General features: G+C 52.2%; 1 protein-coding gene across 1 annotated transcript in view; it reads right to left on the bottom strand.

Moving 5' to 3' along the window:
* LOC119450844 (transient receptor potential channel-like) overlaps positions 1-24,587 on the bottom strand; it is a 144,531-nt gene that overhangs the window by 62,361 nt on the left and 57,583 nt on the right. Inside the window, 2 exon segments of the mRNA XM_037714337.2 lie at positions 2,379-2,631; positions 23,965-24,293. Of these exon segments, the coding sequence (XP_037570265.1) occupies positions 2,379-2,631; positions 23,965-24,293 (582 nt within the window).

The following is a 24,587-nucleotide window of genomic DNA, read 5'->3' as shown; positions in this document are numbered from 1 at the left end:
AGATACGCGTGGCGACGCATATGGCCTCTGAGATCGGAACATTTCGGAGGCTATGGTAGACACCTTGTACTGCTTGTCTGTTTCGCTGCAGATCGGCGGACATGGCAAGTAAAAATACAACGCGCTCCTGGCTTCCACTGCACTGCCTCTCGCACTTTCCGGACGCACACACACATAGACTTAGGTGCCCTATGTATGCGAAATTCAAAGCGTAATGGAATAGCGTCCCGCACGTAAACTACGCTATCACGCTATACTAAAACTCTCTTTCTGCAAAGTTCGTTTGCGGAACGGTAACGCTATTTCCCTTAACCCCGCTATTACGCTAACGTTAAACTAAAACTGTCTACTGACGGCTGCTCGCGGTAGCGTAATGAAGCTTTCACTTCAAAATAAATTTCTGCCGCTGCACGCCGCCGCGCGCTGTTTTCCGTCCTTCTCCGCATCGCCAGCCTCGCGCGCCTCTCTCCCGTCGCCCTTCCACCCCTCCGAACACGAATCGGCTGCGCCCATAGATTACGCCGCGCCACCCTCCGAAACACGAATGGACTACGCCAACTGCGTTGGGCTGGCGAAGCGCCGCAAATGTGCAACGCACATAAGTCTAGAGACACAACGGCGTTAGCTTCTACCTAAAGTGCACTAGAATACGGACCATTGTCTAGTACACTCTACTTTTACCGAAACGAAGAGACGGAGTTCGCACCGCCACAGTCGACATTGAAAATCGTACTGGAATGACAGCAACGCCGGAAAGCTTCGTGCCTGTTTCTGCCTTTAAATCCTTTAGTCTTGCGTTTACCTCAGCGCAAAGCACCGCGTTGGCCGCGTACCTTCATGACTGCGCAGTCGCCATCCATGATCGCGTCGACACTGCAGCGGCCGCGATTTCGTCCGCAGCGGTTGTGGCAAACAGTAGTTTCGTTTTGGCTCGGTACACGCGTTGGCCGCGTGTCTTCATAAGCGAGTCGTCACCATCCATGATCACGTCCACAGCGATCGCGGTTCCATTCGCAGTTGCAGCAAACGGTAGTTTCGTTTTGACTCAGTGCGTGCGTTGGCTGTGCGCCTTCAGAACCGCAAGTTCGCCGTCATGATAGCGTCGACAGCGGCCGTGGCCAATGCCTACTTTACTAGATGCCTGCCGCGTCGCTCGTTTTCCCATTGGAGCGGAGGTACCCATAGTTCAGGGTAGTCGTGGAGAGACGGCGCTCGCTGCCGACCCTACTTCCTGTTGCGGAGAAAGTAACGATTACAAGGCTGGCACGCGCTCGACCAATGGCTTGACGAGAAACCGCGGGTCCTGTCTCCGGGATCGCAACAGACGCCGCTGTAACCTCGGAGCAGGGTCACGCGATTTAGGTTTGGAGCGGCCGCCGCAGTTAGCGCTCGCTGCCGACCCCAGTGGAGGGGGAGGAGAGAGGCAGGAACCAGCTTCTCGGCTCACGCGGCAGGCATCTTCTAATGGAGGCAATGCCGTGGCAAACAATAGTTTCGTTTTTACTCAGTGTGCATCAAAGCTGTGGAAGATGAAGAGCACCGTCTACATTGCGATGGGTGGCGACCTGGCGAAAAAATAATCGGATTGTGAGCGCAGTTGTGAAAAGCGTGTCTCAGATGAAGACGCGCGCCGCGGCCGTGCTTTTAAAGAAGTCGCGAGACCTTCGCCGCTGCGAGCGCTAATCAGTCACGAGATGACGAGCATTCCAGCTTCCGCAGTGCCTATGTGCAAAATAGGAACACGACTCTACCGATTGATTCAGTAAATAAAAGCGTGTTATCGTAGCAAGCATTTGTTTATTATTTTCATCATACCTGCGATAATTCGACATTCGGTTAATTCGGAAATTTTTTCGGTCCTGTTAAATCCGAATTAACGAGGTTTTTACTATAGCAGCCAGATGGAGGAAGGTGGTGGGGAGGGGCACTGGCCTCCCCACCATTATAGTTTTCTCACAACAGCTCCGCCATCCCCCTGTTTTGACTTTTTTTTCATAGAACCCGGTTATAACAATTATCGGTTATAGCATTGAAATTTTCGTGGCACTTGAATATTGTTATAAGTGCGTTCGACTGTATTAGGCTTGCCTATATGTCTTCTGATAGGTTTCAGTAACGCCGTGCAAGCCTAATTTCTACATTTACCGGGCTATCACTTTTGATAAGTACCGTGACACTCGGGTGGGGCAGCTGCCGATGCTATGTGCGAAGCTAGGTCCGCTTGCAGCAGGCTACACCCCCTTACCCTCCACCAATACATTTGCAGCATATCTAGCAGCTTCCATATTTCTGTGTCTGTCTCATTTTTTCATGCGGTGAATGAAACTTTGCCACATTATCCAAAATTGTGAAAGTGCGAATGCGAAGAAGGTACACACCTTGAGCCACATGGGTACCGCCAGGGGTCCCCATGTGAGGTCTCGCACGCTGATGCGGCCCATGAAGAGGTTGGTGATCCAGCGCTGGCAGCACGGGTGCGCCAGGAACTTGTGGTTGTTGGCCTGTGCCGCAATGTCAACGGCGGTGCGGTGTCCCCAGTCCGGGTTCTCCTCGCTCAGCACGTCGTAGGCGCGGCACGTAGCCTCCTGGTAACTGCAGTCCAGAACGCCCGTTGCCATGCTCGCAAACTCCCTGCGTTGGTTCGTAAAAATTAAATTGTCATTATATATGGTTTAACGTCAAAGGCAACACATGACCTAGCCAGCTTGAAGTCTAAAATTTGCATCCATCTGTTGCTCCATGCTTTTGTGTGTGAGTGTCCGCCAGTGTCCAGGTGTATGCATGTTTCTGGGTGCTTGTTTGTGTGGGTCAGTGAGTTTGTGGGTGCGTGTGGTGTATGCGTGTGCACGCAAGCACTACGTGTATATAGCGCATGTTTCTTTGACGATCAACTGTCTCATACCATTAAAGAGTAGGAGATTCAAGACAAAATTATTATTTTTTACTCATCAAGCTTCATAGCAGCAGCAAACAAAATTTGCACAACGATTGCCAGTACATTTATTAATCTGGAAACATTTCCTAACTTTTTAAATAATGACTTTAGAGGGTGCTACTCTAGCAACACAACTGAAATCAGACAGTACTCAAGGCGTAACTTTTCGCTAGAAAGGTACAAAAATATGCAGTGATACGCGTTGCTGTTCCAGTAATATATTTTTCAGCACTGTGGAACACTCTTCACTGGTAAAGCAACGCATTTTGCGGCACATTGTGAGCAGTTATTTCTTGAAATAGAAGCTACACATGCACTTTCTAGCAAAAGGTTATTGAACACTGGCTGACTTAAATTCTGCAGTAACCCTCAAGGCACCGGAAGCCCACATAACGCGGTGGTAAAGCCTGACCGAACTATTAAAATTGGATGGATTTATGTCCACAAACTCAACTGTATAGGTTACGAGGAATGCCGTAGTGGAGGGTCTGGATTAATAGTTGACACCTACACTTCCTTAAAAAGACGCTATAGTGAAACTAGATGTCGCAGTTTCACCCGAAAGGCGAATAATTGATAGAGATAGCAAAGTATCAGAGAAATACAATAATGTTCATCGTTTTATTGGTCAAATAAACTGGAGCAGGCATTCACTTACTATAATTAAATTAACAATCATGGTGTCATGTATGCACAAACATGAACAGATCTCATTCGATGATGGCGAGCATTTGCTGTCACAACGCTGGCATGATAAAGAGCGCCGGCAGCAGAGAGTGAACGTTTCATGCTGCCACTCGCTTCACCACGTGTGTGAGAATACAGAAATTATAACATTAGGGGAGTGGGAGGACAGCCTGCATGACGCCACCAGCCATCTCGGCTCGCCTTAAGGCTTTGCAGTCGCCACAAATTACCTCAAGATACAATGCGCAGGCCACGGATAGCCATGCGCAGCCACAGCCTACAGGCTAGAAGAGAAGTGTGTGCTTGATCACGTGACCTCCAATATTTGGCCACAATTCGTCTCTGCATAAGTCAACTTCTCGAGCTCACCTTTGCATGCTTTCCCTCACACCGCAAACATACGGTGCACGGGTCACTCATTCTTCGACATTATTAGTCCCAAGATCTTCGTATGGCACCATCTCGCGAGTGACGTCAATGGGGGGACTCTACTGCCACACAGCGCACGCGTGAGCTGCGTGGAAACAACTTGACACTGTCGGCCGATCACCTCTGCACGAGTTTTTTTAAATGCGAGTCTGCAGGTTTGTAGAACAGCATATACAGACTACCCCCTCTACGCATCACAGCGGAAGATGCTGGCTTCGACGCTAGCAGGCATTGGCAGACAATTATTGTCCGAAAGTACTATTTTGTCGGCCATGTGTGACCGTGCAGTAGCATCAATAGCTACAAGGGCTGCTCTGGACTACTTGAAGACCACCAGACTAGAGACAAGGCTTTAGGGAAACCACTGTGCTAGTGTATATATGCATCCCCTCTTCCTGTCCTAATCATCATCTTTCATCACTCTTTTTTGTCCCCTTTCTTTTTTCTCCTGTGCAGAGTACCAGGCCAGAGCATGCTCGCTCAGGCCGACCTCCCTGCCTTTCTAATAAGTTCTCTCTCTCTTTACAGAATTACTCCAGGACACTATTCCCTAGCAGATTTGCCGTTGTCACCACGCTTAGCGTGGACTGCTCCTGCGCTGCTTTCCCGCTTCCCTCCTTTCGCCTGCGAGATTCCAGATGCACTTGCGCCCGGTCGCAACAGTGGCGCATCGACGGGGAGGGGGGGGGGGGGGTTTCGGGGGTAGTAACCCCCCCCTGAGGCCGACTTAACCCCCCCTTTTGTTTAACCCCTTTTATTTTCTTGTGCATTTGAGTACTGCAACTAAGATGTAAGACGTGCAATTGTCTGCACACTCGCAAAAAGTGCATTTTTTTGACAATTTCCCGTGAGGAAATTGAAATTAGTGCTGTTTAGATGGTATTGGCAAACTGTCAACCCCCCCCCCCCCCCCTGGCAGAGATCCTGGGTGCGCTACTGGGTCGCAAGATACGCATTTGGCGCCACAGCACAATGTCGCCTTCCCTCCCTCCATCCCCCCACGGCCTTTCGCTCAACGGAAGGAGACGCGTTTGCTCTCCGCCGTGCGTTCGCTCCCTGTGAAAGCGCGCGCCCCTCACATGCTATCACGCGCGCATGCAGCATAGAGCGCGCGGCGACGATTTTATCGCCCTAGGACTTTATACGGAACCTGACGGCGACGACGACGCCGAAGGCAGAAATCCGCTTGGAGTGTCCATGTAATTGCTATCGCAATAAAACAGGCGACAACCTTTGCTCAGATCACCGTTTTCAGTATATTTTGGTCTGTAAGCACATCGTACATAACGTATTTCCCGGTGTATAAGATGCAGCTTTTTACCAAAATTTTCGGCAGTGGGTCTTATATATTCCTTTTTTTTGGCAAATTCTTGATTGATGTCGATTAGGTTTTTTTCCCTACCTTTTCAACGGTACACTACGAATGATGCGTCCTAAATGCCATACTGAACCGTTAACATGCCAAAAGTAGAGTTCCATACCAAAAAAAAAAGAAAAAGATAAAAACAAAAATAGAAGAGTGAAAGGAAAAGAAATATATGAAAGAAACAAAACAAAAATATGCGGGCAAGTTTGCACTTGGTCGTGCAAAGCTTAGGCACAGCGAAAGTGTCAGCTGTCCTCAAGTCTTACTGTCTGCTACTGCTAGGTATTAACTTGGTTGCTGCTAGGTCTCAACCTGGTTTAACTACGCATGTAGGGAACGTATTCTCGAGCGATCATTTTCGGAGGTACCTTCCCTTTCGTGACATTTCGCGTGACTAGCGCTGGACGCGTCGGCCCCTACGAGCGACAGCGTTCCTGGCATGCCAGAAATGCAGGCAGGCAGGAGCCGTGTCTGTGTCGGGCCAATGCCTCCTAAAAAAAGTCTTTTTGGGAGGCGTTGGCCAGGCCAATGCCTTGGTCGGGCGAAGCGAGCGCGCACCTGCGCCGGCGGTTACTACGCAACGCGAGGTGACGTCATCGCTACTGCTTCGGCGCATGCGCGGCCATGCAACGCGGGTGGCGTCGGCAGCAGCTCTGCGCGTTGCCTCGTTGGTGCTGCTACAATTTGTTTCTCTCTATCTCGCTCTCATTTTCTCTTTCCCTCTTCCGATCATTGCGCCCGCCACGCGCATACTCTCTTTCCCTCTCCTTAACGTCCCATGTCAAGGCAACATGTGCACGGCACGGAGAGGAGGCGAGGCACACGCCGCTCCGCGAGGTGGTTGCTAGGCAACGCAGTGACGTCATAGCTCGGCGAGGTTTTGCGACAGCAGGCGCCACTTTTTACGGTTAGCTAGAACAACTTCGCTGTTAAAACGCTACAGTGCGAGTTTTCAGAACACGAAGGCAGCGGGGATTTCGGAGGCCGCAAGCAGTAGGATAAAATGGCAAAATATGACAGCTGTGTTGCTTGCAAGCATATACATATATTCTATCTAAGTTCGCTTTCCTGATCTTTTCTAGTACTTCTTCGTATCAGTGCACCGTGGTCGTCACACCAGCTCGTTGCAATGGGCATGGTCACATCATCATCATCAGCCCAGTCGTACCCTCCATGCAATATTGTTCCGCCCGATTCGGCAGGTTCCAGCCCGTCGTCATTTACAACGTTGTTCGGTTCGCTAACTTCACGGTGCACTTGCAGTATGCCGCTTAAGCGAAATAGCTACACAGCGAAGTTTTAAGTTCAACGCTCTGGAGTACGCAAATGAACACGGCAACCGGCAAGCAGGACGCCATTTCGACGTGACCAAGAAAATTATTCGGACGTGGCGGCAATCGTCGAGCAAGCTGCAAGCCATGAAGACCGGGAAAAAAGTCGCAGTTTCGCCCGAAAGCGAAGCATCGATTGCGATAGCAAACTACTGGACAGCTATACGAAGTAAGGATAGTAGTTTTATCGGCCGTATAAACTTGTAAACATTCGCCTACTAACTAAATTAACAATCATGGTCTCACGCGCGCACAATCAAACATGACTGTATCTCACTGGATGACCGCGGAAACTCGCTGTCAAAACGCTGTAGTGAGAAAGCGCGGCCGCAGCCGCGAGCGAATTGACCTTCGTCCCGCCGGGAAAAGCCGGGAAAACAGCGCAGGGAGGAAGGCTTTCAAGATACAGCCGCCCGGGGCGCTCGTAGTACGCGGCCTCCCCCCTCCCTACCCTCTCCCCGGAGCCTTGCGGAGCCTTGTGGCCCGGCGGGCGCAAGGCTCCCATCCCTATCATGGACGGTACGCCCGCAGTCCGCCGTTGTTGCTTGCGTTCAATGTTTCGAGTTTACTCGGCGGCGTGGTCGGCAGTATTCCTCCGCCATTGCCGCTTGCGATTCTTCGAAATTGCTTCAAAATTAAATCTGTCCGTTACGTAAGACAATGCATTACTCATTCCCCCTTAAGCAATGGCTCATACCACCGTAAACGCGGCCTCCCCATTACGATGACAGAAGTGGAATTCTACGCTGGAATGATTAGCGGCAGTAATACTGTAGCACTGCAGCACCCATACGACAAGCGCTGGTATATATATATATATATATATATATATATATATATATATATATATATATATATATAGTGTACCCCTTTGTCGCACAAAAATCTACTCTGACGCACTTATACCAAGAACCTCGGAAGACTGGAACCACCTCTCTGCCTCCATCACCGCCATCTCTGACTCCAAGCATTTCAAGACCGCCATTAATACTTACATTTGTTCTTGCCCCTCCTCTCTGTAAAGCCTTCGGGCGATTGAGAGTACGAAAATAAATAAATAAAAAATAAAATAAATATATATGTCTATACATTATAGGGGTATTACTCAAGTTCGCTCGTGCACACCTGACCCTTCTCTGGGTCGCACCGCGGCAGCGGAGCGGCAGTCGCTCGCAAGCACTTTCGCAGCAGCCCTAACAGTCACAGCTGTGACCCCTAACCCGCGGTTCGCAGTGAGTTGAGACCACGGCGAGTTCAGGCCAGGGGGACAGGGCGAGTCTTTGACTTAAGGTGTTTATTCAACTTGAGGTTCGCACGCCAACAGAGGCAACAACAACAAATGGACAAAACAAAAAAGTTGTCGCAGTTTCACCCTAAAGGCGAAGCATCAATTGCGATAGCAAATTTGTAGAGAGCTATACGGAGTAAGGATAGTAGTTTTACAGCTGTACAAACTTGGACATGCAGCAGCACCGGCAACACACAGAACTGTTGTCGACGCCGTCGGCGTTTTGCCCGCGTTCGCACAAAACGCGCGCGGCGTTGGTGACTGTTGCTGGAGCCTCTGGTGGTGGTGGTGGTGGTGGTGGAGGAGAAACATTCAATCAGAAAAGTACAGAGAGTTGCTCTACAGAAGCGCTTGGGTGGTCTACCTATTCCGGAAGTCCACTGGAAATGATCGCCGCTCGGGCGCGGGCCACCAGGGAGCGTTGAGCGTCCAGGGTAGAGCAGCCAAGCAGGAACTCCTCCCAAGCATCTCTTGTGGGTAGGGGAAAGGGGGATGAAAAAGGAAGGGGTATGGAGGGGCATACTGCCATCATGTGATAGGTGTCGGCCAGGACCCCACAATGCGCACAGTAGCCGTGTATACCCGGCATGAAATGCTGGGCGGCTGCAGGACACAAGAAGGTGTTAGTCTGCAAGCGTCTCAGAAGTCTTTCATCCGCTTTAGAGAGGCCCCGTGCAGGGTCTGGGTAAAGGCGGCGTGAGCTGCGATAATGCTCTAGAATTGCGCGGTACTGAGTAAGAGCTGAGGTGTCTGGGGTAGACGCAGAGTCGGAGGTGGTAACGGCCCGGGAGGGAGAGACGCAGGCAGCGGCATGCGCCGCTTCGTTACCGGGGAGACCCGCGTGGCCAGGAGACCAGACGATGCGGATGGAGTGAGGCTGAAAGCGCCATGAGGCCGCCCGAAGAAGGTGGGCGGCCAGAGGAGCTATGGTACCCTGGAGGTATCGGGAACAGGCGTAGCGCGAGTCCGTGATACTGTGATCACCCTTGAGGTCGGGTGAGTCCGTGATCACCCTTGAGGTCGGGTGAGAGACGGCCAAAGCGATGGCCACCTCTTCGGCCTGTGTTGTGTCCGGCGAGCGGAAAGAGAGGCCATCAATGTGGTGGCCCTCGGAGATCACTGCGGCCGTAAAATGTCCGGAGGGAGTTGGTCCCGAGACATCTACATAGAAGACGCCAGGAGAATTGGAGTACCGAGTGTGAAGAGAGTGTGCTCGGGCTAGGCGTCCGCCTGTGTGTTGAGTGGGATCCATGTTGCGAGGAAGAGGTTCAACCCAAAGTTTGTGCCGCCATAGCTCCGGGACGGAAGCAGGGGGAAGTGGGGTAGAGATCGGGTTCAGTGAGAGCCTATCCAGGAGGCGGCGCCCAGGAGTCGTCTGGGACAGGCGATTGACTTGGTTGACGAGATGGGCCTCCCGCAACTCGTCATACGAGTTGTGTACTCCCAAGGCCGCAAAGCGGCGATTGGAGGTAGCAATGGGAAGGTCTAGTGCTCGCTTGTGAACCGAGCGGAGCAGTGCGTCCAGCTGGTTCTCGTGGTGGCGCCGCAAGCGAAGGTAGGGAGTGGCGTAAAGGACTCTGCTGGTCCCAAACGCTTGAGCCAAGCGGAGGGAGTGCCAGCCGCGGAGGCCGCCACGTTTGGTGGAGACGCGCCGAATCATACGGCGCGTCTCCTGCTCGCTAGTGCGTCGAAGACGGGCAATGGTAGAACCAGGGTTGAGAGTAGAGGAGATGTGGAGGCCTAATATGCGAATTTCTGAGACGACCTGTATCGGGCCAGACGGGAGATATTCTGAGGTGGCGGTAGAGGTGAGATTGAGAGAAGAGATGATTTGGTAGGGGAACATTCCAGGCCGCATGATGAGGCATAGGTGTCCACAATAAGCGCCGCGCGCTGCATGCGGTCTTCAATTAGTGCGGGGGAGCCCGAGTTGGTCCAGATGGTAATGTCATCTGCGTATAGAGCGTGGTGTGTGTCCTCTACCTGGGCAAGGAGCGAAGGAAGTTGGAGCATGGCTAGATTGAAAAGGAGCGGTGAGAGGACCGCTCCCTGTGGTGTACGCCGGGTGCCTAGTGGGTACGGACCGTGTTCTGCAGAGTCGATACGGATGAAGGCGGTGCGATGTGAGAGGAATGCACAGATGTACCCGAAAGCTCTAGATCCGCAATTCGTGGTGCTAAGGTTGGTAAGGATACTACTGTGTTTGACATTGTCGAAGGCGCCTCGGAGATCGAGGGCCAGAACGGCTTTGTCATTGCGGCGCATAGTATTAGGTACAATGATGTCGTGCTGGAGTTGGAGAAGGACGTCCTGTGCCGACAGATGTGAGCGAAACCCAAACATCGCGTCAGCAAAGACGCCTTTCCTTTCTAGATATGCGGAGAGACGGTCGCGGACCATGGTCTCCATGAGTTTGCCTGCACAGGAGGTGAGCGAGATGGGGCGCAATGCCTCAATGCTGACGGGCTTACCGGGTTTGGGAATGAATGTGACCACCGAAGTGGTCCATTCCGCGGGGAGGGGTTCTCCCTCCCATACTGTGTTGATTAAATGTAAGAGCGAGAGGTATGCTGAGTCGGGAAGGTTGGCCAGGAGAGTGACCGTAATACCATCCCGGCCTGGGGCAGTACCTCGCTTCATTTTGGCCAGCGCCGCCCAAAGATCGGGAAGCGTGAAGGGGGCGTCGAGTTCGGGGTTAGGGAGCCAGGAGTAGACGTACTCCGGGCCCTTGGGGTCGACGGAACGACACAGATAGCGGTCGCAGAGGTCGTTCGCGAGTTGGCTCGTTGGGCCCTGGTAGGCATAGTAGGCGCGACGAAGTTGGCGTTGTGTTTCCCCGCGGGTAGTGCAAGGATCCAGAAGGCTCCTAAAGAGTCGCCACGTACTCTTGGAGCTCATCTGACCTGCTGCCTTCGTGCAGGTATCGACCCAATTTGTGTCCGCAAGCTGTGCAGAGTAGTCAGCTGCTTCCGCGGTAAGCGCCTGTATGCGGGAGCGAAGCTCACGATTTAGCTTGTATCGTCGCCATCGGCGGGTAAGGCTGTGGCGTGCCTCCCAAAGGTGGAGGAGGTGGGGATCTACTGCGGGGGCTGAGGTGGAGGTACAAATGCATCGGGTGTATGATTGATGTGTGTGGAGGGCGTATGATGCCCATGCCTGGTAGTCCTGCGGGGATGGGAGCAGGGGGAAAGGCGTGGTGCGAAAAGCTGACCAGTCCGTGATGCGGGCTGGGCCCCGGATTTGGCGCATTTTCTGCGTCGGGAAGGCAATCCAAAGCAGGAAATGATCACTGTCAAGAGTGTCTTCGAGGTTCTCCCACGTAACATGTCTAATGTTTCGTGTGAGCGAGAGGTCCGGGCAGGTATCGCGTGTCACTGAATTTCCCAGGCGTGTGGGATGCGCTGGGTCGGTGAGCAGCGTGAAACCGAGAGTAGAGATAAGCTCCTTAAGCTTGCGGCCCCGAGCCTTTTCATAGCGGTACCACCAGTGTGGGCTAGGTGCATTGAAGTCTCCAACCACCACAAGGGGTTGCCGAGCCGCCGCTTGGAGAGCCCGATAGAAGAGTTCCGCGAAAGTGACCCGTTGAAGGTGCGGGGGACAGTACACGTTGAGAATATGGATTGACTGGGCCCCGCGCTTCTGGGGAAGAACGGAGATCATGCAGTAATCATAGGGAAGGTTCAAGGTCTAGATCGACCTGAACAGCCGTATATGATTTGTGAACGAGGAGACTGGTGGTGGTGCCGCCTATATAGGAGCAGTAGCCTGAAAGGGTAGGGTTTGGACCGGCTTCTTGGAGGGCAAGAACGGAAGGGAGAGAGCCCCGAGATTGAAGGAAGAGGAGAAGATGCGAGCGCTTTCGCCTGTTCCCGAAGCCCCTGGAGTTCCACTGGATTATTTCGAATTGAGATGATGGCGAATGTGTAGATGAAGGAGTCGCCATGATGAAAATTCAAAATTTTATGGGTAATCCTCCATGCCCTGCCCCTGGCCTTGCGAAGCAGGAAGGGGGATGGAAGCCGGGTTGAGGGCCGGGGAAGAGGAACCGGCAACTTTGCGTCGACGCGGGGCAGAGCTGCTGGTCGTGGAGGCCGAGCGCGAGCGAGATGATCTGGCGCGGAACTGGGTGAGAGCCCAGGCCTGAACCGCCTGAACCACCTCAGCTACAATGTATTGTACATTAATGGTGGAAATTTGGTAGAGGACTACATTTTCTAGACGAGTAATACGGTCCTCGAGCGGCAGGGTGTGGTCTATAGAAAGAGGGCTCTGAGGTGCCCCCGTAACTGGTTGAGCAGCCGGCGCCGCGTACGAAGCCGGGGGAGCGGGGGCAGTACGCGGGGTGGGCGTAGCGCGAGGGCTAGGCTGAGGGTCGACGGGTTTAACAACTGGGGCAGCAGTGGGGGGTCCTGCCGGTTTCTGTTGTTGCAGTTGGAAAGTTGCCACCTGCTTAGTGAGAGCTGCGATTTGCCGCTGAAGAAGAGCGTTCTGTTTTCGTAGAGCGGAGAGCTCTGGAGAAGGAGGGGGGGGGAGGGAGGGAGAGGCTGAGGAGCAGTAATCCCTGCCCAGCTGCTCACCTGAGGTGGCGCCACGACAAGCGGCGGGTAGTGCACTGAGGTGGTCGGCGGTGGGTTCGCCGGGGTCTGGAGACGTGATCCAGGCTTGGATTGGGAAGCCGCTCGCGTGCCCGGTGACGGGGGTGCAGGTGGCTTGGAGGTCGATGGTGGTGTAGGTTTCCGATATTTCCCTGGACATCCCCGAGCGCCGGTTTCATGCGGGCCGGAGCAGAGAAGGCATGTCGGGTTACATTCGTGTTCAGCTAGGCCTTCCGAAGTCACTTGGACTTGAGTGCCACAGCGGGTACAGCGACCGGGAGTGGGTCGGGGGCAGGCAGAGGGTCGATGCCCAATGGTGCCGCAGAGGGAACAGGCCGGGATTGTCTTCTTGTACGGGCGCACGTAGGCCACGACACTGTGGTAGAAGATGAAGCGGGGGAGCTTCGTGCCCTCGAAGGTCACCACCGCTGCAGTAGAGTCACCGAGTTTGCGGACCGCCAGGATAGCGCCTTGCGACCATTCTAGTTCTGATTTGATGCGCTGTGGGGTTTCAGCCGGGTTGATGGTGATGACACCCCGGCATATTTCCCCGGACGCCTTGGCATGGCCCCGAAAAGGGAGCTGCTGGTCTCCCACCGGCAACAGGATGTCCCCAAGTAGGCGCTGCGCCATAGGTAACGAGGTGACACTGCACACGAGAACGTATTGGTCCCACACTGGTCACACGTGGAAAGAGGTGGACGAGTGTTCTCCCAGGTATGCACGAATCGCGTCGCCGGCACGATCGGACGGGAGGACCGACTTGAGCTCAAAAGGAGCGCGAGGCTTCAGCACGACGATGTAGTCGTCACGGGAGAGACGAGGAGTATGGCGGGGTCGCCACTTGGGTTGATGCCTCGGCGGGGAAGGTGGTGCGGTGTGCGTTCCGTCTGGAGAGCGGTGCGTGGACGAGCCGGAGGCAGCCACCTGTGGCAGGATGGCGGCGCGCGACCCTTGGCCCTTGGGCGGAGCCGCGGCCTGGGATTGCTTCCGTTGCCAGAGTTTCACCATGTCGGCTAAATACTCGTGCTCCGAGGGCATGGCTTGGTCCGAGGAGGTGGTCTCCATCGTCACGACCCGAAGTGAGGTCGGGTCATAGCCCGTAACCGTGGTGGCGTCCGCCATCACGCCGGGAAAACCCGGGCGATGCGGAGCTAGGCCTAACGGAACGTCAAGCCCGGCGGGGAGCCGTCGTGGAGATCAAACACGCAGAAGTTGCCGAAAAATGGGCCCACCTGGGCGCGGGTGGTATCCGGGTGGAGCAGAGAACTTGGCGGTGACGATGAGTCCAGAATTTTGGGACAATGGCATGAAGCACCGCAATAATCGGAGATTATTGACGGAGCCGATGCGGAGAGCAGTCCGTCGTCTTCGAGCGCCACCCGCGTTCCAGCCTCTGGGGGCGGCTCGGAGGTTTTCGACGAGAGCATAACGGGACGCTCGTCGAGCAGCGTCGGAAGTCTTTACCACCTTCTCGCCTCACAACGTTTTTATATAAATAGGCATTTTGTGTCGCAGCTAAACGTCGCCTCCCCCCCCCCACGGCCTTCGCGTGTCTAAAGAAGTCGCGTTTGCTCTACATATATGGTGATTGTAAAGGAGGAAAGAGACGCTTAATTCTGCAGCCCTTGAGGGAGCACGGCGCCGAACGCGCGTTTGTTCTCCACCGTGCGTTCACTCCCCGTGAAAGCTCGCGTCCCTCGCGCCATTTCACTCGCACATACAGCGTCCGGCGCACTGGCGCTGAGCCGTGCTCCCTCAAGGGCTGCAGAAGATAGCGCCAACCTTTCCCTTTCCCTCAAGAACCACTTATCATCGCGGCGACAATTTCATCGCCTTTGACGTCATACGGATCCTCACGGCGACGGAAACGGCGACGGAAACGGCGACGCCGACGGCAGAAATCTGCTTTGGAGTGTTCATATAATTGCTATCGCAATAAAACCACAGCGGCGGAGCGTTCCACACGACTGATCCACACAATAGTGGAGACACACAAGAGGCTGATAAGGGTTCAGCTCACCTAGCGTGGACCCGCGCTCGGGCCCTGGGGCGGTCAGTCGCTCACAAATGCCGGGCGATGCAGGGGGACGGCGTGCGGCGGTTTCCGCGGCTGAATTGAAATGGGATAGTCGCAAGCTCCTCAGCCGAAAGACAACGACGCATCGGGGGAATAGCGCTTCTCCCCGAGCGACCGAGAGGAAGTCTCTCCGGTTCAAAAAATCACATCATTTCACACTACGGGCAACCATGGTGGGATGCGAAAGCATCGCGGGGGGTGCGCATCGAGTTTCGTTTCCTTTCACTTGGCAACACAACCCAATGAAAGTTAGAGTAAGAGAATTTATTGAGAAGAGAGGAGACGTTTGTATGGGGTAGTTGCGTCTTTATTTAGAGATCGTACGTGATTCCTAGCGTCGGTGCGCGGGGTATCTTGAAGACGATCCCGAAGTTCGGGGTCCGCTTGCCGACGCTGACGTTTACGTTCGGCTTCCCGAGCCTTCCTCTGCTCCGCGGCGGTGGCGCTGTCGCTGCAACTAAAGTCCCAGATATTTTGGTTTCTTTAAGTAGCGAGAAGCTTTGAAGCACCGCCGACGAATCTCATTGGGCGCGCTCATTCCGGCAGCCATGTTCTTCCTAACGCTGTTCCCCCGCAATCACTTGCACGCTGCTGCGAGCAGCGTAATAGCAGCGGCCGTTGACGGTCGCATGCTATCTAGGAAGATAATGGCGGCCAACGGAGTAGATGTCGCTACTTAAAAAAGAGCAGGAAATCTAGGGACTTTAGCTGCAACTAGCGCCGACGTTGACGTTGTTCATGGCGTTTCGCACATCGTTGCACAGAGAGGAAGCACAGCGAATGCGCGCTTTTTACTGCGCCGCGACACTTGCACCGCCTACCGGCGTACCCTTAGAGAGAGAGGGAGTGAGAGAGAGAGAGAGTTATATGCAATGATTTGCTGCGCCGCACCTGTGGCGGAGAGGGGAGAGAGATCGCACACCAGCATAGGAGAGGAGAATGAGGGAGAGTTGCGCGCATGCGCAGTATGGGTGCGGACGCCGCAGAACGGACACTGCCCCGAGCATAAGATGCTCTCGCATCTAAAAAGAGGAAAGGAGGGAACAGTGTGCCTCGGATGCGGTCTCGCGGCCAGGCGCGAAGAGCAGCGGGAGCGGCGATACGTGCGGTCTCCCCGCTACCCTCCACGAGCGAGCACGTGATCATCGCATGATAACCGCGCGGCCGCTCCGAAGATATCGGGATGCGCGTGCGATCCCACAACATATACATATATATATGAGCGTGTATGAGTGTGCGCACACTAGCGCTATGCCGTTCACCGCTCTATCCCCCCCCCCCCCCTCCGCTGAAGGGAGACTTTAAGCCGTGATTAGCGGCAACGCAGCCACCTGTGGAAGCAGACGACAGCGACGAACGCGGGAGCAGGGGCACGAGCGCGTGCCGAGTACGAGCCAACTGCGGAAGACGACGACGCTCGAGCCAGTGCTGATGATGATAGTTTTCTGTGGAGAGGAATTTCGCCTAGCCATATAAAGCTTCGCTTTAAAACGGGTGGCGCCATAGTAATTTAGAAACTCTATGGGTGGCGCAGTTGCCTTGATGTCCCCGCAACAAGCTTACCATGACATCATTAATTATGACGGCGTCTGCTTAGGCGTAGGCTATAGTTTTTGGAGTGAAGCTTTATATGGCCAGGCGAAACGAAAAAGGGTCTGTCCGTCGCCTGCCCACAGAAAACAATCATCATAAGCATTTGCTCGAGCGTCGTCGTCTTCTTCCACAGCTGGCTCGTTGGCACCCCTGGTGTTGCGCTCGTACTCGGCACGCGCTTGTGCCACTGCTCGCGCGTTCGTCGTCGTCGTCGTCGTCTTCCACAGCTGGCTCCGCTGCCCTCATCATTCCAGCGTAGAATTTCCCTTCTCTCCTGTCGTCGTAATGGGGAGGCCGCATTTATGGGGGTATGAGGCATTCATTGTCTTACATAACGGACAGATTTAATTTTGAAGCGATTTCGAAGAATCGCAAGCGGCAATGCGGGCGAATGCTGCTAACCACGGCGCCGAGCAAACTTGAGACATCGAACGCAAGCGACAACGGCGGACTGCGGGCATACCGTCAATGACGTCGTTCTCTCCGTCGCAGGCGAACGTCTGTGTAACCTCAAAATTGAGAAATACTTTAATGAGCCCTCGGAATTAGCCCAGTGATATGACTGTCTCATACCCCCGAATAAATAAATAAATAAATAAATAAATAAATAAATAAATAAATAAATAAATAAATAAATAAACACCTGGGCCACACGTTTCAGCTTCGCTGGTTAACCATCTTCACGGAGTAGAAGGGCCGACGAATTTTTTATTATTACTAAGAATTGACTATACCATACTCTAATTAAAGGAGCGATTAACTGAACTTCGTGAGTTCGGAGAACTTTTGTTTTGCCACAATACCGAAACTCGGGAAAATACTTTGGAATCCCAAAGGTCACATTGATGTAGCGAAGCTGTGGTTACGGCGCGAAATTAATATACAGGGTGATCAAGGCTAAGCCGACAGGTTTTCTTTTTATAATTAGGCGCTTAGATGTACGTGAAGACCACCTCTACAGTAAGGTTATGCGCTCAGAGGGACAAAGAATGAGGCCGTAATTATGAATGTCGGTGGCTTAATTAACTAAAATTGAATAATTACCCTTTTAGTGGCTGCAGTAAGCAGGCATGTTTGTTTTGAAAAGTTACAGGCAGTCGTGTTTCTACACAGTATCAGTTGTAAGAATTCTTCTTGCGTGTCTGTGCTCCGAGATATCCGACTCCAAATTTAAATTGTCGTTCGCATGATTACGCATGCAAGAGAGTTAGGATCGGCGCAAAGCTCCTCCCTGATGTGACGCGGCTGTTGCGTGCGGCGTTCGCGCTGTCGTATCTTGATTTCTCCAGCCGAGAGGGGAAGGGGGACAGTTATCATCTTTGCCAATGACTCCGCCTCGTTGTCAGACTAAACGCCGCACGCAACAGCCGCGTCAAAACAGGGAGGAGCTTTGCGCCGAGTAGTTATGAAAGAATGTACTCCGAAAATGATTCGTGGCGTGCGTAATTTTGCTTAGAGGCCCTTTAAATTGCACCCAAAGCACAGCACGCACGAGTGTTTTGGCATTTCCGACCCAGTCGGAATGCGGCCGCCGCGGCAGGGATGCAAACCCGCGACCTCTTGCTGAGCAGCAGCACATCATATATATAGCGACTGAGCCACCGCGGCTGATCTGCGCAGGCCGCTGGGATGTCAAACACAGCCGCAGCTGAGTCACGTACGTCAAGAGGTTTCACGGTGTGCACCTTGTTGTCTCGCCTGGCAGGCTGCCGACCTTCCAACAGACCGTGTCCGGCACGCAACTTCTCAGAAGAATCGTCGCTCGTTTCGACACCTGCCCTCTATTATTCCCAGTCGTACACTAGTGAGCAAGAATATGCGGACTACAGGCTCACCGAAAAAACTGAATCTCTTCGTAATTCAGAGGCACGAAAGGAAACTGACGAGTGCAAAGTTCGCAATGCCAAGTTTGCACTGCATGTCCAAACTTGGCATTGTGACGTTAATAGGCGGAGAATAAACTTGGAGGACGCTTAAGCTTCGCCTTTAAGAATGGAACGTGATATCATTCAAAGTTCCCTGACTGATTGTCAAGCTTCTTGGCCACTGCAGCTTATGTAACCGCAATGTTTACCGGGAAACGCTGGTGGCGAACGCTATGCATGAAGGCGAACCTTCTGGTAGAAACGTGGCTTCTTGCGTGGACCTATCGTCTGTTACTGTTTAGCACTTATAATATTTCAGTCTGAGAAGATTTAACATAAAAGGCATGCGCTGTGGGTGTTTTGTTTCATGACATTTGTTTATAGACTGTCATTCTCAAAATTCCGAGGAATAGGCTCGCCAAGAATGCAAGACAAGGTATGAGCAACATTAATGATAGAATGTGTGGCATACCTAAGCGTGGTTGAGGATGATTTCCTCGGCCGCGGGCGCCAATGCCGACGCCGAAGCCGGATTTTCTGCGACACGGGGCCTTAAACAGAATCGCGTTAAAATAGCCCCTGAGCTTTTAGAAGCTTTTTACATCAAGGAAAAGGGCGGTGACTGCGAAAGCGACACGTTGCCTTGTATTAGGTATAGGTAGGTAAAAACGTTATTTTCGTCCGGCTAGTTAATAGGGTGGGCTTCACCCTGCCTTGGGCTCTGGCGGCGTCGTCGGCCCGCTGGACTGCCCACAGTTGATCTTCTGGGGCTGATCCGGACAGCACAGCACACCAATGCGCGCGGAGGCTTTCGCTAGAGGCTGTCTCCCCGTTGCTACTCGTTAGCCCTTGGGATTCCCACAACATATGCTCAAGAGTTGTTCTTGAGCCGCATGACTTGTATTATGCCGAAAACAATTTTCTGCGCAGTCTTTGTTGACTTGAGGCCGGCTTGATTTGCCATCTCCTCTTCTCCCCCCTCCCCTCCCTTTTTTTTGGTACGTATGAACATTGTCTATATATGCAGCTTTGAAACGAATAAAACGAGTTGATATCTTGCGCTCTTTCCGTCTACTTCGTCCGTTTGTTTGCACAACTCTTCCTAGCATAGCAATACAGCTGGCCCCACCGAAACTGCAGCCAGGTACTTGCGTGAAATATCCGCCCCTACAGGTGCTCGATAGCGTATGCAGCTAGTCGCACACCTGTGCATAAAGCGGCATTCGAAATCTCTGCATTTCGGCCATGAATGCAACGCGCACCGCGTTAGAAAAAAAATTAAGCCAGTTCCACGCTCGTGAAATCTGATGAAACAGCGGAGCTCTGCAAGCGTGGGTGTATAGCGCAGTGGGTATGACGCTCGCCTTCGGACTGTGAGTACCCGGATTCAAATCCCGTCTCTCTCCAGCACGGTGTAAGAATAAGCAAGAGAGGTGCTGACACTCTCCCCACAACGCACGTCCAGATTATGTTCGGCTCGGTTACAGCTCGGTCGGCGCCGTCGTAGAGGGCGCTGCGGAATGCGGTCCGAGCCCCGGCGGCAAGGCGCGTGCTGCCGCTGCTTCGCCTTCCTGCTTGCATGTGCGGCCGCGCTGTTTATAAGGCACGCTTTTTGTTCGCGTGCGTTTCATGAGCTTGTGCTTGGATATTGTCGCTGTGGGCCCTTGACAAAGGCGGCAGCGGCCTTCTGAGGGGCACTTGAAATGGCTAGAAAGTGCTTCGTTCCGAACTTCAATTCTGGATACCTGACTTGTGCGGAGCGTGTGCCTTTATTCAAAGCGCCGTCCGACAGCGGTCGTCTAGAGCAGTGGTGCTGTGCAAATCTGATGGCAGACCGAACTCTAATGCCTACCGACCATGTCTGCACCAATCATTTTTCAGAGGATACGATATCTACGGCATATTACGCGGAGCGCTCGATAAAAGGATTCCCACCTTATTTCCGAACTGTCCAAAGAACCTCACACGGTCAAATAAACCTCGAAAGCCGCTGCTGCGGAAGAGAGAACCCCCTGTGTGCCACAGCAGTTTGTGCAAATTTTGCGGCATGTATAAGATATATACTGGGTGGTTTACTATCATGCACCAAGATTTGAAAATATGTAAATGTCACGTAGCTGGACAGAACCACGGTAATGTTGTCTGCCGTCGCTTGGAGATACTCAGATTATTTTTTGCATTCCGCCTAAATACATAATTATTTTCATAATTTATTCATCGACTTTTTTAATGCTATAATTGGATAAAAAGTGTGAACGAGAGAATTGTACAGCAGCATGGAAAACTCCCAATATAGCTTTCTGTTGCTCAATACATGATACATAAAAGTGTTTTCCAAGCGTGAACGAAACCCGCGAATACAGCAATATTGCCGCGCGACTGGCCGCTTGAGGCACTTTGCGTGTATTCGTGAGCTTCTTTCACGCTCGGAAAAACACTCCTACGTAGCGCGTTTGAGCAATAGAAAGCTGTATCGGCAGTCTTTCATGTTGCTCTGCTATTTTCTCATTGACACTATTAATCTAATTATAATATTTTAGAAGTTGATCAATAAATAAGACTAATTATCTAATTACGCGGAATGTAAAAAATAATTGAGTATCTCCAAGGGACGGCAACAACATTACTATGGTTCTGTCCAGCTACGTGACATTTGCATATATTTAAATCTTTGTGCATCCTGTAAAATACTGCTGTTTTCTGTGCAGATGTGTGCCTGATTTTCAAATTTGTTCCATCCTGGCTACTGAATTTTGTTTTTTACAATGCGCGTGCGGTGTATTTACACGCTTGCATGTTTTTATGCAACATTTTTCCATTGTGGGAGTGTACGAGACCGCAAGCTTCTGGGATGGTTATCCCCTATTAAAATTATCGAGCTGCTTCATGCGCAAGTTTTTCGTATTTTGTCTATGCAACAAAAAAAAAAGATTTATGGGATTATTGTGTGGTGGGTGTAAGTGTATTTGTGGACAGGCTGTAGCATGCATTGTCAAACACGCTTACATTGGCACATTCTCATATGCAATTTAAGAAAAAAGAAAGTCACCTCTTTTTTTAGATCTTGCAAGAGCCACTCAGTCCTCAATGGACGAAAGCCCAATGAATAATATACACGGTCTGTTAAGTGGAATTTGAATAAAAAAGGAATTTGCTCTGGTTTTCACCAGTAAACTGTATTAGTGATGCTCTAATGCAAGATAGACGCCTGCCTTCGTCCCGACTAATAAATTCCCACTTGAAAGAGTTTTTACATAGCTGATGTGCATTCTCATCTTAAGTTCTAGCCATGAACAGCCACTTTGCGCTAGTGCATTGCATTTCGCAAGCTTGCGCCGTTTCATTTCTTAATTTATATCGCGGCCACATTGAATTCGCGCAACGATGACTGAAAGATTTTCTGAGTGTGTGGAAGCAGCGATAAGCATGAAACACAACATTTTCCGGTGCAGTCACTATTTTCTTCTGATCGAGGGGTAGCACGTGGGCTAACGCGTTTATTTTTTTTATGCTTGGATGAACGGCTAGACCGGACGAAACAAATTGTGCGCGCGAGCGTAACTTGAGTGGGCTTTGAGTGCTGCCCGATTGATCCGTGTTAACGACATCCACGCCCTGCACAAGGAACCTTCATTTTAGCGAAGCATTAAGCCTGGTGCACTTACCACTTTAATGTGAAATAACGAATTTTCTTCACGCTTTGAATTTTACTCACTCCACTATGAGCGAAAATTTAGGGGAGGCAGAGCAATGTCAAGCCGCCGGCGCCGCTAAGCTGGGACCGCTGACCGCGGCGCCATCTATCGGATCGCAGCAGAGCTACTCGGTGCGCCCGCGCGCTGCCGAACATAATCTCGACGCTCACGCGCGCGCAGTGTCAGCACCTAAATGTTCGTACACCGGGCTCTCTAGCTTTCTTTCTCTCTGTCTCTTTCTTTCTTTTTTCTCTCTGTGTCTGTCTCTCATTTTCTTTTTCTCTCGCCCATAACATGTGTGTTACAATCGTCGGTACAACGCAATCACATAGTTCCCATAAATGCATGTTCTGCAAGCGTGGGTGTATAGCCTAGTGTATAGCCCGGCAATAAAAAAAAGGGGGGGGGGGGGTTATAGCCTAGTGGTTATGACGTTCGCCTTCGCACCGTGGTTACCCGGGTTCGAATCTCGCCTCGCCAAAAAAGTTTATTTTATTTATTTATTTATTTCTCTCTCGCTCTCGGTCTTAATTTCTCTTTCTTTCCCTCTCTCTGCACCTCCTATTCCCATTTCACACTCTCTCCACTTCGCTCGAAACTGCGAACCCCATCGCTCCGTAGGGATCAACCATGACCTTAAAAAGCTCCGCTGTTAAAATTTTGCGGTAAGTTTGTCGAGAGAGATTGTGGTTGTGAAGAGGCGTGATAGCACGGCTTTGCTTGCTTTGGGAGAGAACACAGACGCTGCTCGGCGCCGTCAGCAACAACAGCATCTACAATTGCACCACAAGACAACACCCAGAAGCGCTACTCGGCGCGGCAGCGAATTGACCTTCATGCTACGACTCGCTTCAACGCGAACTAAGCGTCGAAAGCACAGCGCATACGAATCTACCAGCAGTCGGCGCACTTTGTATACATCGCAGATCGCTTTCAATATATGTACGCAGCAGCCGCCGCTAGTGGCAGGCTAAGTCCCAGTTTGATCTTGGCTGAGCTTGAAGGCCAGGTTTACGGAACCAGGCGTTTTCTGAATTTGTACCTGGAGTAGTAGAGTCATCGCTCTCAAAAACAGTCGCCGTTTCATCCGAAAGGCGACGCACTGACATCGACAGCAAAGTATAAGGCAACTACAGGAAGTAAGTATCGTAGTTTCCAAACAAGCATGGTGTCATGCACGCGCAGGCAAAGATGAACAGATCTCACTGTATGACCGCGAGCACTCGCTGTCACATCGCTGGCGTAATAAAGAGCGCCTGCAGCAGGGAGGGCAGCGATTTCTTCGAGCTGTCTCTCGCTTCACCGCGCCTCCAAAGCTTGAGTTTACGCTACCTCGAACACTCAACGCGCGAGTATACAGCGCGCACGAAGGGCCATCTCAGCTCGCCCTCAACGTTTGCACCTGCCACAGGTTACCTCCAAGATACGGCGCGCGGGCCGCGTATGCGCGGACAGCCATGCGCAGCCACCCCCGGGCTAGAGCTCTCCTACCGTAGCGCGCGCTTGTTCATGTAGGTTACCTCCAACATTGGGCGCGCATTAAGGCGCCATAAAGTTGTATTCCCGCGGCAGAACAAATCACGATTTACGCTTGCGCATTACGCATCACATGATCATACGTGACCCATTCCCGCGGCGCTCTCTCGTTCCGCGCGAGACGCTTCGTGATACGGTGGAAAGCCAAATCAGCCCCGTCGAGTTTGCACTAGTCAGAGTTGCTCCGTCCGCGCTGTCATCCTCTGTCGTGTGAATGCTACCTGCCAAGTGACCCCATGCACGTCACATGACACATGACTGATACGTCCGCGATTACATCCGTCGTATGAATCCAGCTTGACCGCTTAACCTTCTCGTCCCACCCTCGCACACTTTCAATCGTACCCACAGCACAAGATGCGCGGGGTAAGATAGGATGTTACTGCACTTGGACCTTATATGAAACATTCGCTCGGAGTGTCTATATAATTGCTATCGCAATAAGAAACGCGCTAAATGTCTCCCTGCGGATGTCAATCTATATATCATTCGCGAACTAGACGATCACACCTTTAACGAGCGAGCACAAAGACACACAGTGAGGTCCAAACACAGCGCACTCACTCGCAGGCGTCCGACAGGTCCTTCTTGGTGTTGCCCTCGTGGACGAGGTTGGCCAGCCGTCCGTACGTCATGGACACCAGTAGCGCCAGGTGGATGGGCTGGTCGCAGCACTGCCACAGGCGCTTGCCCAGCGCGGTGCGCTGCGTAAACGCGCACCAGAGCGCCAGCAGTGCCAAGGCCTTGCGCTCGGCCGCGCCGGGGTCCAGTGTGTAGATGCCCGCCGCGTTCATGGACAGTTCCTGGCTGTCCACGAAGTTGTGCAGGCCTGTCAGCGTCTCGATCAGCCAGTTCAGCTCGGTGTCAACAAAGTGCTTGCCCAGCTTGGAGAACTGTGTCACGCGAGGTAAATGGACACGCTTATAGATGTGATGTTTGTATACAAACATGCATAGTAAAGGTTACGTTGGTACAGAACAATGTTACTAGGTTACGTAGGTACAGGTCAACGGAGCAGACGACAAGAGGTTTAGTTGGGTTCTTCTCTAAGAACGGCGCTTCGTCTCCATTAAGGACGGCGCATACACGCCAAGGGGATTGGCCAAAATCCAGACAGAAGTAGGTAACTACAATCAGTCCTATTTAGAAAGCAAAGAAAACGTTTGGTGAAAATATCAGAGCAAGCG

This window comes from Dermacentor silvarum, chromosome 4 (assembly GCF_013339745.2).
Source record: "Dermacentor silvarum isolate Dsil-2018 chromosome 4, BIME_Dsil_1.4, whole genome shotgun sequence".
Taxonomy (NCBI): domain Eukaryota; kingdom Metazoa; phylum Arthropoda; class Arachnida; order Ixodida; family Ixodidae; genus Dermacentor; species Dermacentor silvarum.
The sequence above is the reverse complement of the archived record's forward strand: the minus strand, read 5'-3'. Positions and strand labels throughout refer to the sequence as shown.